This window comes from Ictidomys tridecemlineatus, chromosome 1, assembly GCF_052094955.1.
Source record: "Ictidomys tridecemlineatus isolate mIctTri1 chromosome 1, mIctTri1.hap1, whole genome shotgun sequence".
Taxonomy (NCBI): Eukaryota; Metazoa; Chordata; class Mammalia; order Rodentia; family Sciuridae; genus Ictidomys; species Ictidomys tridecemlineatus.
The window spans coordinates 41,345,948-41,358,381 of NC_135477.1; the positions used below are offsets into that span (position 1 = coordinate 41,345,948).

Here is a 12,434-nt window from a genome sequence, read left to right on the forward strand (position 1 = left end):
TTCCCCTTTCCTTCCTGTCTCCCAATTCGTCTGCTAGCCTCCCCCGCCCCCCATAGCAGACTATAGGCAAAAGGACTTGATTCTGGAACTTACTAACAAGTACACAAATCCTATCTTTTAAAAAAGTTTCAAGGGTTAAATAACACCCTTGGTAAGATCACAGGTAAGTGATGTGAAAAATTACCAGATGACTGAAAGCAAATCCTGTGTTTTTACCAGCACGGAAGAGTTAATGATGAGCACTCTTTCTTTCCCCAGATGTTAGGGCTCAAAACAGAAATACAGTATCAAGACAGCATAACCTGACAGTTTTTGCAGAATAGGCTTGCACAGAACTTGAACTGGCATGCTGGGGTTTGTCCTAAATAACCTTCACAGGTTGCACAAACTGTTCCCATATCCTGATCAATAGTCAGATAAAAAAGGTTCCTGAGAATTCTTTAGAGTAAGAATAAGGTGAGGGGTGGGGGTGGGAGGTCAATTAGCTACCTAAAACGTTAATAAAAATAGAAAACATACACCTCCAAAACATAAGATGCTGTTTGCTTTGGGTAATCTGGCCAGTACTGGCACCAATTGCACCCAGGATGAACATGCTACCTCCTAAGGGTGACATGTTTCAAAAGCATTGGATGTTCTCACCCTCCAGTGCAGAGAACTCTGTCCCAGACCACCTATATTTTACAGGAACTGAGAGGAGATGAGGTTCACACCCCACCTTTGGGAAAGGAACAAAAGCTAACGCTTGGCAGAAGTGTGTATTGGGGTGAGGGAGAACCCTTCTCTTTCCACAGGACCTTAGAACCCTAGAGGTGGCAACTCTGCAGGGCTCCTTTCATATATCCTTCTAGTTAACTCACAGTCAGTGGACACAGAATCCAACAATCAATTTCTGTACCTTGGAATGGCTACCGAAAGGCTGAGGGGTGATCAGTTTAGCCCTTTGCCTAGGATCATCTCCTTTCCCTACCTCCCCCAATGGTTTCTAATTAACCCTTCCAGGTCCCCTCCTGGGCTGGAAGCATCTTCCCTACATTCTACCAACATCCCCAACAAATAGCCATTCCCCATGGGACATAACTTCCCTTTGTGGTTTACCCTCGGTCAATTTGCGAGTGCTTTTGTCCCCTTCCTTCCCAGCAGCGGGCGGGGAAAGGGTTGGGAGCTTTGGGGAAGGCCCACCCTCCCTCTGTAACCCTCTAAAGGAACCCGATTCGGGAGCTCGCCGGCAGGTCTGCAGTGAGAAGGGATCACACTGGAGTTAACCCTTTGAAAGGAGTTGGGAGATCGGTTCTCATTTGGGACCCACTAAAGTAGGACCGGTGGAGCTTGAGGATCTACCTCTCTTTCTCATCCCCCAGACTCCACACACAGTCCCACAACAGGCCGACGCCTTTACCCTCCGTGTGACCAGTTGGAACCATCTTCCATGCTCTGCCCCAAACCTGGGATGGCGGGGAGGGGCAGGGGGGTGTTAAAGACAGGCAGCTAAGGGGAAAGACAGCAGGAGAGCAGAAAGGAAACTCGGTAGTAAATTATAGTTGAGACAGCGTGTTTACTTACGAAATTTGGGGCTGGTGATAGTTTCTGGTGTAGTGGTGGTGGAGAAGGAGGAGGAAGAGGAAGAGGAGGAAGAAGAGGCGGCAGCATCCTGAAAGGGAGACAGGGTCCAGGAGGGAGTAGAATCATGAAGGTAGGAGGAGGTAGCATATGCCGCAGTGGGCCAGGAGGGCATCGCCTGGGTACTGGGGGTTCCTGGCACTGGGGGTCTGGAGCCCGGCGTGCTGCTACTGAAGAAAGGGACGGTGGTGGACAGGACCGTCGGGGGGACCGCAGTGTTCCGTGCTGTGGTGGAGCGCGGGCTGGCCCGGATAGGCACTCGGTGCCCGGGAAAGCGAGTGGGTGCCCGCGTGATAGTGGTCAGGCGAGTACTAATCCGGTTGGGCGTCCTGGAGGAGGCGGCGCCGGCGGCGGAGGGGGTGGCGGGGGACGTGGTTGAAGTGGTGGTGGTGGTGGTCTCCATGGCCTTGGGGAAAGAGCTGGGCTTGGAAAGGAAGAAAGGGTCCTGGCCCATCCCCTTGGAGTCCACCAGGTCGGTGGGCACGTACTCCTTGACGGAGCCCACCACGATCCATTTGAGGAGCATGAGGCTGAGCCCCAAGCCGATGAAGCCGATGAACAGAGGCACCACGCACAGCCACGTCTGCTGCCGGTTCCACACGATGCAGTCGCTACAGCGTAACTCCCGGGGGGGCTCGGCCGCCCCTTCGCCGCCGCCGTCCGGGCCCCCGCCCGCCGCCGCCGCCGCCGCAGCCGCCGCGGTGCCCTCCTCGGCCGAGGCGGCGGCTGCCGAAGCGGCACCAGGTGGCGAGGCAGCGGCCGCCCCTTCACTCATCCTAGGAGCCGGTCTTCACCTTCGCCCCCCCGAGGGCCGCGCCAGAGGCATGGGGCCGCGCGGGCCGGGCGCGGGCGCGGGCGCGGGCTCCGGCGGCGGCGGCGGGCTCGGGCGCAGGCAGCGGCCGCGGCGGCCGCATGCAAATCGGCTCCCTGCCCCCACGCCCCTCCCCCCGAGAGGCGGGCGGCGGGCGGGGAGGAGAGGAGCGGGGGAGGGGACGCGGCCGGGGAGGGGGCGGTGAGGATCGCGGAAGAGGGGCGAGAGCGGCCCCCCGGCGCCGCCGGTCGGTCAGGGAGCGGTGGGGCGCGTTTGCAGCCCGCCAAGCGGCCTCCTGTGCGCCGGGGCCCCGCGCCCGCTGCTGCTGCTACTGCTGTCGCTGCAGCCGCTGCTGCTGCTGCCCGCCGCCTGCGTGCGCTCCAGCCGCGCCGGCATCCTCGGGGCGCCGCGCCCGGCCCGCTCCCTGGGGCTCCCGCCCGCGCCGCCGCCGCCGGGCCGCGCACAGCCTTCAGAGGCCGAGCGGGCTGGCCGCAGGGTACCCGGCGCCGGTGGACCGCATTCCGACACAGGGGGCCGGCCTGGCCGCCGCTCGCCTAGCCCGGCGCGCCGCGTTCCTCGGCGGCTGCTCGGCGAGCCCGGGCGGTGAGGTGCACCTGTTCTTCAGCCGGCCCACAGCCAACCCTCGGCCAGCACTCTCCGGGAGAGACCAATCCGAGCACAGCGCGGAGGGCGAGCGGCCGGGCTCGCCTCGCTCCCGCCGCCCGCGGCTCCGCGCCGCCACTGCCGCCGCCGCCGGAGAGTCAAACTCCAGCGAGTGACGCTGCCAGTGCCACGACCAGGGGCCGGGGGCGCAAGGGGGTGCCCGCGGGAGCAACCCAACAAGCAGGCAGAGAATTCAAAATCACGCTAAGGCGCCGCAGCCGGGTCGAGCTTGGGGAGCAAAAAGCGAGAGAACGCGTCAGGGGGTCCCGAGCGAGGCAGATCCCGGGCCAAAGGCGGTTCCAGGCAGGCTCTGATAGCCAGGCGGGTGCGGGTGTGTGTGCGGAATCGCGGCGGACGGGCTGGGATTCGGGCAGAGTAGCACCTCCCACCAACACCTAATGGTGGTTTCTTAATGCACACAAGATAAATAAATGATCCAAGCAAAACCCGGTTGGCGATGTATGGCAAAAGCAGTTCCCGACCGATTGTGAGAAGGTCTCCTGCGCGGATCCAGTGGGGGTCAGAGACTGACGCTGCGGGGCGAACGATTGGGGGCGTGTACGGGTGGGAGGGTGCTTGTGCCATCCGCTGCCTAACTGCGTGCCATGGGTGCGGGATGCAGAGCCACCTTTGCCTCTGAGTTCCTGAGAGGAATGCTGGTGAAGCAGACGACCTTTGTGCGATCAGACCTGTCAGATCTCTCCAAGCCATTTATAACTTGCCTTAAAAAAAAAAAAAAGGATTTTTTTTTCTTTAAATGTACATGTGCGCACAGGTACGCACGTCACAAGACAAGCACATTTGAGAGAAAAATGTAAAACGATTTGGGTTTGTTATCTGAAATTCCGATGCCGGTTCTTTCCCTTGTGTAGGCAGGCACCTGAGTGCTTGTATCTCAGGTGCAACCGTGGTACCTGTCTGGCGGTCAGGGTGGCATAGAAAAGAAAAAAGGGTAAAGAGCATTATCAGCATCGTATATGCTGATGGTGCAAAACCTCGCTTGCCAACTCTCCCGGTATTTCCTAGTCGAAAGTAGAAACCGAAGAGATGTTTTTATTCACAAGTGCCAAAAAGGAGAGGTTGAGAATGGCAGTGCCCTAGTACACCTCCCTAGCACTGTATGGAGCAGATGATGGAGCCAGCGTCCTCTTGTCCTGTCATACTCTCAGCAAAATGAAGTTTTCACGCGGTATCCATTTTATTCACAGGTGAAGAGGGGAATGGCACTCTGAGGAGATGGCAGAGAGCAAAGGATGCATTGAATCAGGAAGCCCCTGGGGTTTTGTGCCTACAGAGTTCTTTGTACAGACACAGTTAATAAATTATTTTTGGTGGCAGTAATGTGACTGCCACCTTTTTCAGCTATAACATTGAGACTTCTCCCATAGGAAAGCTTTTGATTTTTAGTTTGATGGAACATGCCCTAATCCAGTAGAGCTGAATTATGGTTCTAAAAATTGCAAGTGAAAGAAGAAAAAAGGCCAGAAACTCTTGAATCCACATTCCATCAACTTTCTAATGCAAGGCATTGTCCTCTTAAGTCAAAAATTGATCCAGTCCCCACCTTCTGTAGGTGCTGGGCATTTACTCTCAACCTTTCCTACATAGCAAATCAAAATGTCCGAACACTTCAGTAGATTGCTGTCACATATTTGAGACAGAAAATTACTTTTCCAGAATACTCCTAGTGTACTTCTTCTCCCCCCCCCCACCAGTATTCCTATGGTCTCTTTCTTCATCCCTGCCCACTGGAATAAATGCAGTGTACAAAGAGGGGTGTTGTAATGCTTCAGCTGGACAAATGCTTGGTTTCCTGAAACCATGACTCAACCACATTCACTCCATGTCCTCTCAGTGCTCCCCAATGCCTTCTTCATCTACTTCTCCAAATTTCCTCCACTTCTCATTTCCACCTGGCTTTAACAGCTTATTCATGGTTCCCCATTGAGTTCATTTTCTCCTGGATCCCAAACCACTGCACCCAACTACCCATTAGCTGCTTTCACAAGGCATCATCACTGAAGGGGGTAAAAAAGAGCCCATTGCTTTGACAGTTTTCTATTGGGGAATGGATTTTACCAGCCTGTCCAAGAATGTTTGGCTAGTATAAACATTAAATTGTGGTTTTACTGTGAGGCTTTCTGGTAGCAGGTAGTAAGGACTGAAATTGGAATTGGGGAGGGACTGTCCATAGTGGAGACAAGAGACAAATGGTGGGCTGTCACTGCTCATGAGTTGCCAGTTCGTAAGTCCCCCAGTAAGCAGGAGTCTCATTTCAGTAACTCACAGCTCACTGAAGCAAAACACTGGATTAGGAGCATCTAGCTTTGAATGAGGACAAAAATCCATGTTAGAGTTATGCCCTTAATAGCTATAAAATCACTTTGAGCCAGTTTCCTCAGTTGTGAAATGGAACTGCTATATCTACATACTATACCAAGTATATGAGATTGTATAGCTAAAGGGACTATTCACGTATGGCACCTTTTAAGCACCATTATCAGATACCTTTCTAAAACAAGGCAGCTGTATGTGTTATTCTACTACAATTCAATTCAATTTTTTTTTTTTTTTGTAAAATGGCATCAAAATTTCCAGACTGAGAGGCTCTGAATCCTTTCCACTCCCATATCCCAAGTTCAGTTGGTTGTCAAGTCATTTACCTTCTGTCTTTATGGCATGATTATCTAGGGACCTCAACATGAAAAACCTTTGATGAAGTCTCATGTTTAGAACCACAGAGATGAAATGATATTAGTGGCCAAACACACCCAAACAGTGATCCTATAAAATGCCCAGCACAAAAAGTCGTTTTAATTCCAATGGAGCTTTGTGGAAGATGTCACTTCCTGGGGAAGACCACCCCGCCTGTCCATAGTACACATCATTTAAAAACAGTTCTTGTTGAGCTAAAAAATTTGCCTTCCAATTCTCTCACTGTTTCTTTTTACCTCATTCAATACAGAAAATTTCCAAAAATTGGGTGACAGACATGGAGATATAAGAGAACACAAAATAAAGGTTGCTACCTTCTTGAAGCTTCTATTGTAGTGGGAAAGACTCACAGTTAACAACCAAAACAGATAAATTATGTAGTATATCCAAAAATGTGCAGTTTTGGACCACGAAGAACTTGCCTAGTCTGCATGATTATACAGGATCTCTCTTCTCCAATCCCAATATCCCTAATCAACTTACTATCCCCTCCATTGCCACTAGAACTTGAAACAATGACCAGGGCGATTTTTTTTTTTTTTTAATAAACAGGATTCTCTGGGTAGTGTAGTCACTTTAGCAATCAGTCTGTCCGCTGGGCATAGTGGTGCACACCTGTAATCCCCACAGCTAAGGAGGCTGAGACAGGAGGATCACAAGTTCAAAGCCAGTATAAGCAACTTAGTGAGACCCTGTGTCAAAACTGAAAACAAACAAAAAGGGTTGGGGAATATGACTCAGTGGTTAAGCACCCCTGAATTTAATCCCTGGCTCTGAAAAAAAGTCTGCCTGCAAAGTACTAATATATTTTTTAAAAAATTTTTAGTTGTCAATGGACCTTTATTTTATTTATTTATATTTATATGGTACTGAGGATCAAACCCAGTGCCTCACACATGCTGGGAAAGTTCTCTACCCCTGAGCCACAACCCCAGCCCCTAATATTATTTTTAATGTCCACTGGAGTCATGTATATAGTCCATGTGAAACCTCAACTCATTTCACAGAGCAAATATGAGACAATGGATAAAGTTCACCCTCTTCCATATGGTTACCTATTTCCTCATTCTTTCTTGGTTTTGTCCAGTGCTGTGAATAGAATAACAAGCATTCTGTTGTAATTCTGGTGGCTATTTAAGAAGAAAAGCTGATTATTTTCTTCTCAGGTATCAACAAATCACCTAATTTTTATGGTTTCTTGTAAGCTCTTGAAGCCTCTTGATGTAAACAATCAACACAAAAATGTACTAGAAAATTCCCCCAGCATGGATTGCACTATTCATAACCCCTTGACTTTAAGGATTTATGAATTGCAATCCAATGTAAATAAAATGAGCAATAAGATACATGAACTATACAAAGGAAAACTCAGAAAGTGCAAAAATGAAGAATTTCCATTCTAACTGTATCCTAGTCACAAAAGATGATTGTAACAATATTCAAAGGCTTAAGGAATTTGGAATGTTGCCAAATTGCTCTATCATAAATTAAGAAATGCTGACTACTCTATAGCAGGATGTGGAATTAGAAGTTTTGAAAGAGGCACTAAGAAAAAATAGATGTGAAATTTCAGCAGGAGTTGCCAGAAGATAATCTAAATTTCAAAATAGGTTAACTAAGGACTGGATGTATGGAAGGAGGATTTTCATGAAGAGCATTTCTTTAGCAGAACCGTGATCTGAGTTCAAAGGGGGAAGAGCAAAAGTACACAGCCCTCTTATTCTAAGTTCAGTGAGAGGGGACTCAGGGAACCCCAGATATTAGGTAGATCCTCTTTGGATTGGGTTACTCACTGACACAAGCCTCAGGAATCTCAGGTCAAAGAGCTGGCCCAAGTGACCTGTGGCAGGAGAGGCTCTGTGTGTTAAGTGTTTGCCATCACCTGAAGGCATGAAGCCATGCCACAACAATAGCATCCAGAGGAATATAGTAGGGCAAGCACAGAGGAGAACAGAAGTGGAAATGAACTGGAGAATCAGTGCTGAAGGATGTTGGTGTCCCAGACACATGTCGGAATACTTTCTTTTACCCTGAATTCCAACTACCTCTACCTTCTCATATTCATGTGGATACTTCATTCTTAGTGTTCAGAGTCACGTTTGCTGTTTGTCTATCTGGTTTTTTATCTCTTTGTTAATTTTTTTTTTTTTTGCCTTTCTACCGAACACTGGCAGATTCTGATTTTTTCTGACTACACAGTAAAATTCTCTTGTTTTGGATTGTTGTTGTTATTTTTATGATTTAGGATTGGAGAACTAGTAAGTGGAAGTTTATCTCGACAATTCACAAATCAAGTTCCCTCAGAGGACCCCAGGCTTTGTGAGATCCAAGATGTCTTCTCAGCACAGTCTGAAACAAAGGAGGGGAGTTCCCTGCTCTCTTTTCCTCCCTCTGGACCACACAGTGGATTCCACTTGACCTCGTGATGGTTCACAAGTTTGCCATCTCTCTTAGTTGGGGGTGAGAGTGAGAGAAGCTACAGGCATGGAGGAGAGGCAAAGCTGCCTCTCAGAAATGCTTTCTCATAACCAAGGAAAAACATCTTTGTCTCAAGCTTCATTATCCCTAAGAAAGGCAGTGAAAAACAGCTGCACTCAGAAAGAGTTGATGTGATTTTGTGTTTGTATAAATAACACTTTGGCTTCATCTCACCTGTGTTTTCTGGAAATCTACATTCTGCTTTCTTCGATTTGGGCATGAAACCTTCATATCACTTGATGGGAGAAAACAAAATTTTCCACAATTCTTTACTGGTTTACTTTATGCTGACACAAAGGGGACTCCCTGCTAAACTGTTCAGAGAATACCCAGCCTTGGTGCCAGTCCCTGAGACCCTGGCCACCATAGCTGCCACATTCAACATGGCCCTAACTTTCTCTCTCTCTCTTTTTCCCTAATATAGTACTTAAAGTCATAAGTATAAGCTTAGAGTTTCCTTTCTCAACTCCAAATCTCTTCGAGTTATTGGTGGTCTCTGGAGGTTTTCAGTACTCTACAAACTCTCTCTCTTTTGTGTGTTGGATCCAGAAATTTTTTTCTTTACATAGTTCAATCATCAGTCAAGGGGAAAAAGCAGAGATTCTGGAGTCAATCAGGCTTGAATATGACTTTCAGCAGGTGGTTGCACAGTTGAAAAATGTCACATGTGTTGTGCCCAGTGCTGTGTTTGGCATATGAAAGGCACCCCAGAAATAGTAGCAAGTATTATTTAATGAAAATAGACATTAAATAGAAAAGCTGGATATAACATGGGGTACCTTTGAGATTGTTTAGCAATCAATGAATTCTGAATGGAATATTGCTATCATTTGTATGTAATCTGATTATCTCCCCAAAGTCCATATATGGAGGTTTCATCCTCAGAGAGGTGCTACTAAGAGATGCTGTGGGCCTTTAGCAGGTGGAGGCTAATGGAAGTCTTTATGTCATTGGGTGTGTGCCTATAAAGTGGGTTTTGGAATCTAGCCTAAGCTGCTTTCTGTTCCTGGCTTGAGGCATGACTGCTGGCTCCAATGCATGCTTCTTCCATTGCCATCCATCACCCTCACCAGAGGCCCAAATCAATGAGGCTGCTTGATCTTGGTCATAACCTCTAAAATCGTGACCTAAATTAACCATTTCTCTTTATTAAGTTGGCTGCCTCAGGTATTTAGTGGTAGTAATGCAAAGCTGACAAATACAAGCATTATCTAAGGAGCCCTCTTTATGCAGGAGATAGTCACAGGAGTTTCGCACTTGCATTGTTGATTTTAACAAGTTGGATCTTGGTGGGGTATATGGACTTCAGGATCAATAAAGGGGTACCATGGAAAAGCAGTATCATTAGGGCCACCGGTGATGAATGTACATTCATCCCATACCTTGTGTGCCACCCCTACCACCATGTCCTTCTCAAAGGAAATCCACAGAATTTCCAAGGAGTAAGTGTTGATACTCATAGCAGATTTGGCACATCTGTTATTGCTAAGAAAGGGTATTTCAGGAGAACAAAACTTGATTTGTGCTTTTAAATTGAGAAAAAAGAAAGGAAAACACCACCTAGTTTATTTAGAAAAAAAAAAAAATATCAACAGAACCAGAAATGGCTAACAATGCCTATCCCTTCTGAGATAGATACTCTAAGGGATTTCCAAGACTTAGAAAACCTGTTTTTTTGGGGGGTTGGGGATGTGGCTCAAACAGTAATGTGCTCACCTGTCATGCACGGGGCACTAGGTTTGATCCTCAGCACCATATAAAATAAAATAAAGATGTTGTGTCCGCCGAAAGCTAAAAAATAAATATTAAAAAAAGAAAACCTGGTTTTTGTCTTGTCTTTGAGATTTTCACAGCAAGGAGGAAAATGATCCTCTATTTTAAATAAAGTGAACAAAGGCACCAATGAACATTTAAGTGTTCATGTGATGGGATGCAACAATAATGCCAATGGGATATGGTAAAGATAAAAGGATTGTTTAGGGACTGTTTTTGGTGGTTAAGTTAACTGCCTTCAGAGTTTTATTCAGAATTATCTGAACATCTTCTTAAGAGTTGTAGTTTTGCTGAGCATCATCAATGCCAAAGACAAAAGCAGAACAAGTAAGGACATTGATTTTGTTCAATGAAGAGATGCCCCAGGTCTGATGATCAGAATGTCTCAGCACAGTGGTTTGTTTATCTTTTGATTCTCATAGGGAGGGACTTGGGATGTTATGGTCTGAATCTTTAATATCCAGGAAACCCTCATATTTTCAAAGCAGGGTGCCTAATAAAACAAGTTTCAGAGGTGGAGATGTTAAACAATGATTAGCTTGTGGGGGCTGTTACTTTGCAGTGGATTAATCCTCTTAGTGGATTAATCCTTTTGATGAATAAATAATTTAAATGGACTACTGAGGGGAAACTGTAGGCCAGTGAAATGTGGCTAGAGATGGTAGCTCACTGAGGACATGGCATTGGACTATAACTATCCCTGGGCCCTTCTTCCCTCCTTCCCACCACCCTCCCTCTCCCTCTCTCTGCTTCCTGGCTGCCATGAACTTAGCAGCTTTTCCACCATGCCTTCTGCCATAACATTCTGCCTCACCTCAGCCCCAGAGCAATGGAGTTGTCCTAGTACTAAGCCTTCTGAGACTGTTAGTTCAAATAAACTTTTCTTCCTCTAAGTTGTTCTTTTCAGGTATATTGGTCACGGTGATAAAAAGCTGGATACAACGTGGGGCCGGGGGGGGGGGGGTACCTTTGAGATTGTTTAGCAACCAGTGAAGTCTCAGGAAACCAAACAGGGAATATTCATTTCTGTGTCTGGCTAGTTGTAGTGGGGAGGGAAGTTATAATCTCAGGTAATAATTGAAGAAAAAGTTGTTGAAGGGGTTTGTTTCTGGTTCATGATAAATAAATGTCTGTGTTTGGCCTCATTACAGGTAAATAAGGAGGTCAGCTGTGAGTCTTACTGAGTCATGCCAAAGAATGGACAAGGAATCTTACATCAGGCATTGGAGAAAGGGTGGTTCTCAGTGGTAAGCTACTTCCTGGAACACAGAAAGTGGAAGGGATTTCTGAAAATCAGAATTATGGGGGTGGATTCCTTAACTTTTATTGTTTTCTAAAAGCAGAGGGCTCAGGTCAAGCTCAACATTCACACTTAGTTTTATCATTCTCTTTTTAGCTTTACAAGAAAGTATGTGTGCTCATAATTATTACTAAAGATAAGAGTGATAATATGTCTTTATATATTTATGCTTCCTTTTTTCTTATATGGGAGAAATAAAGTAAATTTTTCCCCATATATTTAGTACCTGTGAAAAACACTGAAAGCACATATAAATTCTGTAGGGAATAGATAGATGTATCAGAACTTGATAAAGTATTATTCATATTCTAGTTATCTTAGCAGTTAGAGGATATTGTAGAGGCTACAAAATTGTGCCTTAGTGAATCCTTGAAAACCGTGAGTATAATCCTATATAACATAAAGCACACGAGCTATGTCAAGGTTTTTGTTGTTTTCTTCAGAATTTGCATAATATACATATTTTTCAGTTCAAGTTCTAAAACTATTATTTTTAATTAATGTTAAGAATATAATCATTATGAGAGGATCTTCTCTTTTGAATGTAGACTTCTGGGAACATTTGATTAAAACATTTTACCAACAGTTGTGTTTATGCATCCTTTTATGGGGTATGTGTGTGTGTACTAACTTATGTAAAGAAGTAAGAGTGGTATGGAAGCAATTGTTATATACCTAGAGAAAAAGGTAATGTAAGAATGGAATTGTTTATGCAAATTAGGGGAAACTAGATACTGCACTTGGTTACTAGATTCCAAATGCAAGTGGAAAAGGATAGAAACAGAAAATTCTTTGGGCTTGTTTACCCAAGGAAATTGCAAGGAGTAAGGAAATGTGAAGTTGACCTCAGAGAGACTTCAAGCCAACAGGCTCCCGTGGTGCCTTAGGAAAGATCCAACTTTGCATCAGAGGCAAACAAGAGGCTTTTGGAATGATGGCCAATTACACTGCTAATAGTTGGTTATATTAAAAACACTCCACAAGTAACTGGAATAGGAAGATCTTCCCAACTCTGACCTCTCCTAAATCACTGAAAATGGAAATATTTTTTAGTCTCTAGTACACTGGATAAGA

The 12,434-nt window shown here is 46.1% G+C and overlaps 1 protein-coding gene across 5 annotated transcripts in view; it reads right to left on the reverse strand.

Annotated features, from left to right (window-relative positions):
- Positions 1–2,478, reverse strand: part of Nrg3 (neuregulin 3) — a 1,026,038-nt gene extending 1,023,560 nt beyond the window's left edge. For 2 of the 5 annotated variants that reach the window (XM_078038995.1, XM_078038991.1), the window contains exon 1: positions 1,564–2,478. In XM_078038995.1, the coding sequence (XP_077895121.1) occupies positions 1,564–2,395 (832 nt within the window). In that variant the 5' untranslated portion in view covers positions 2,396–2,478. The remainder of the gene's footprint in view (positions 1–1,563) is intronic. The other 3 variants (XM_078038998.1, XM_078038996.1, XM_078038986.1) reach the window with 2 other exon arrangements.
- Positions 2,479–12,434: the final 9,956 nt, after the last annotated feature.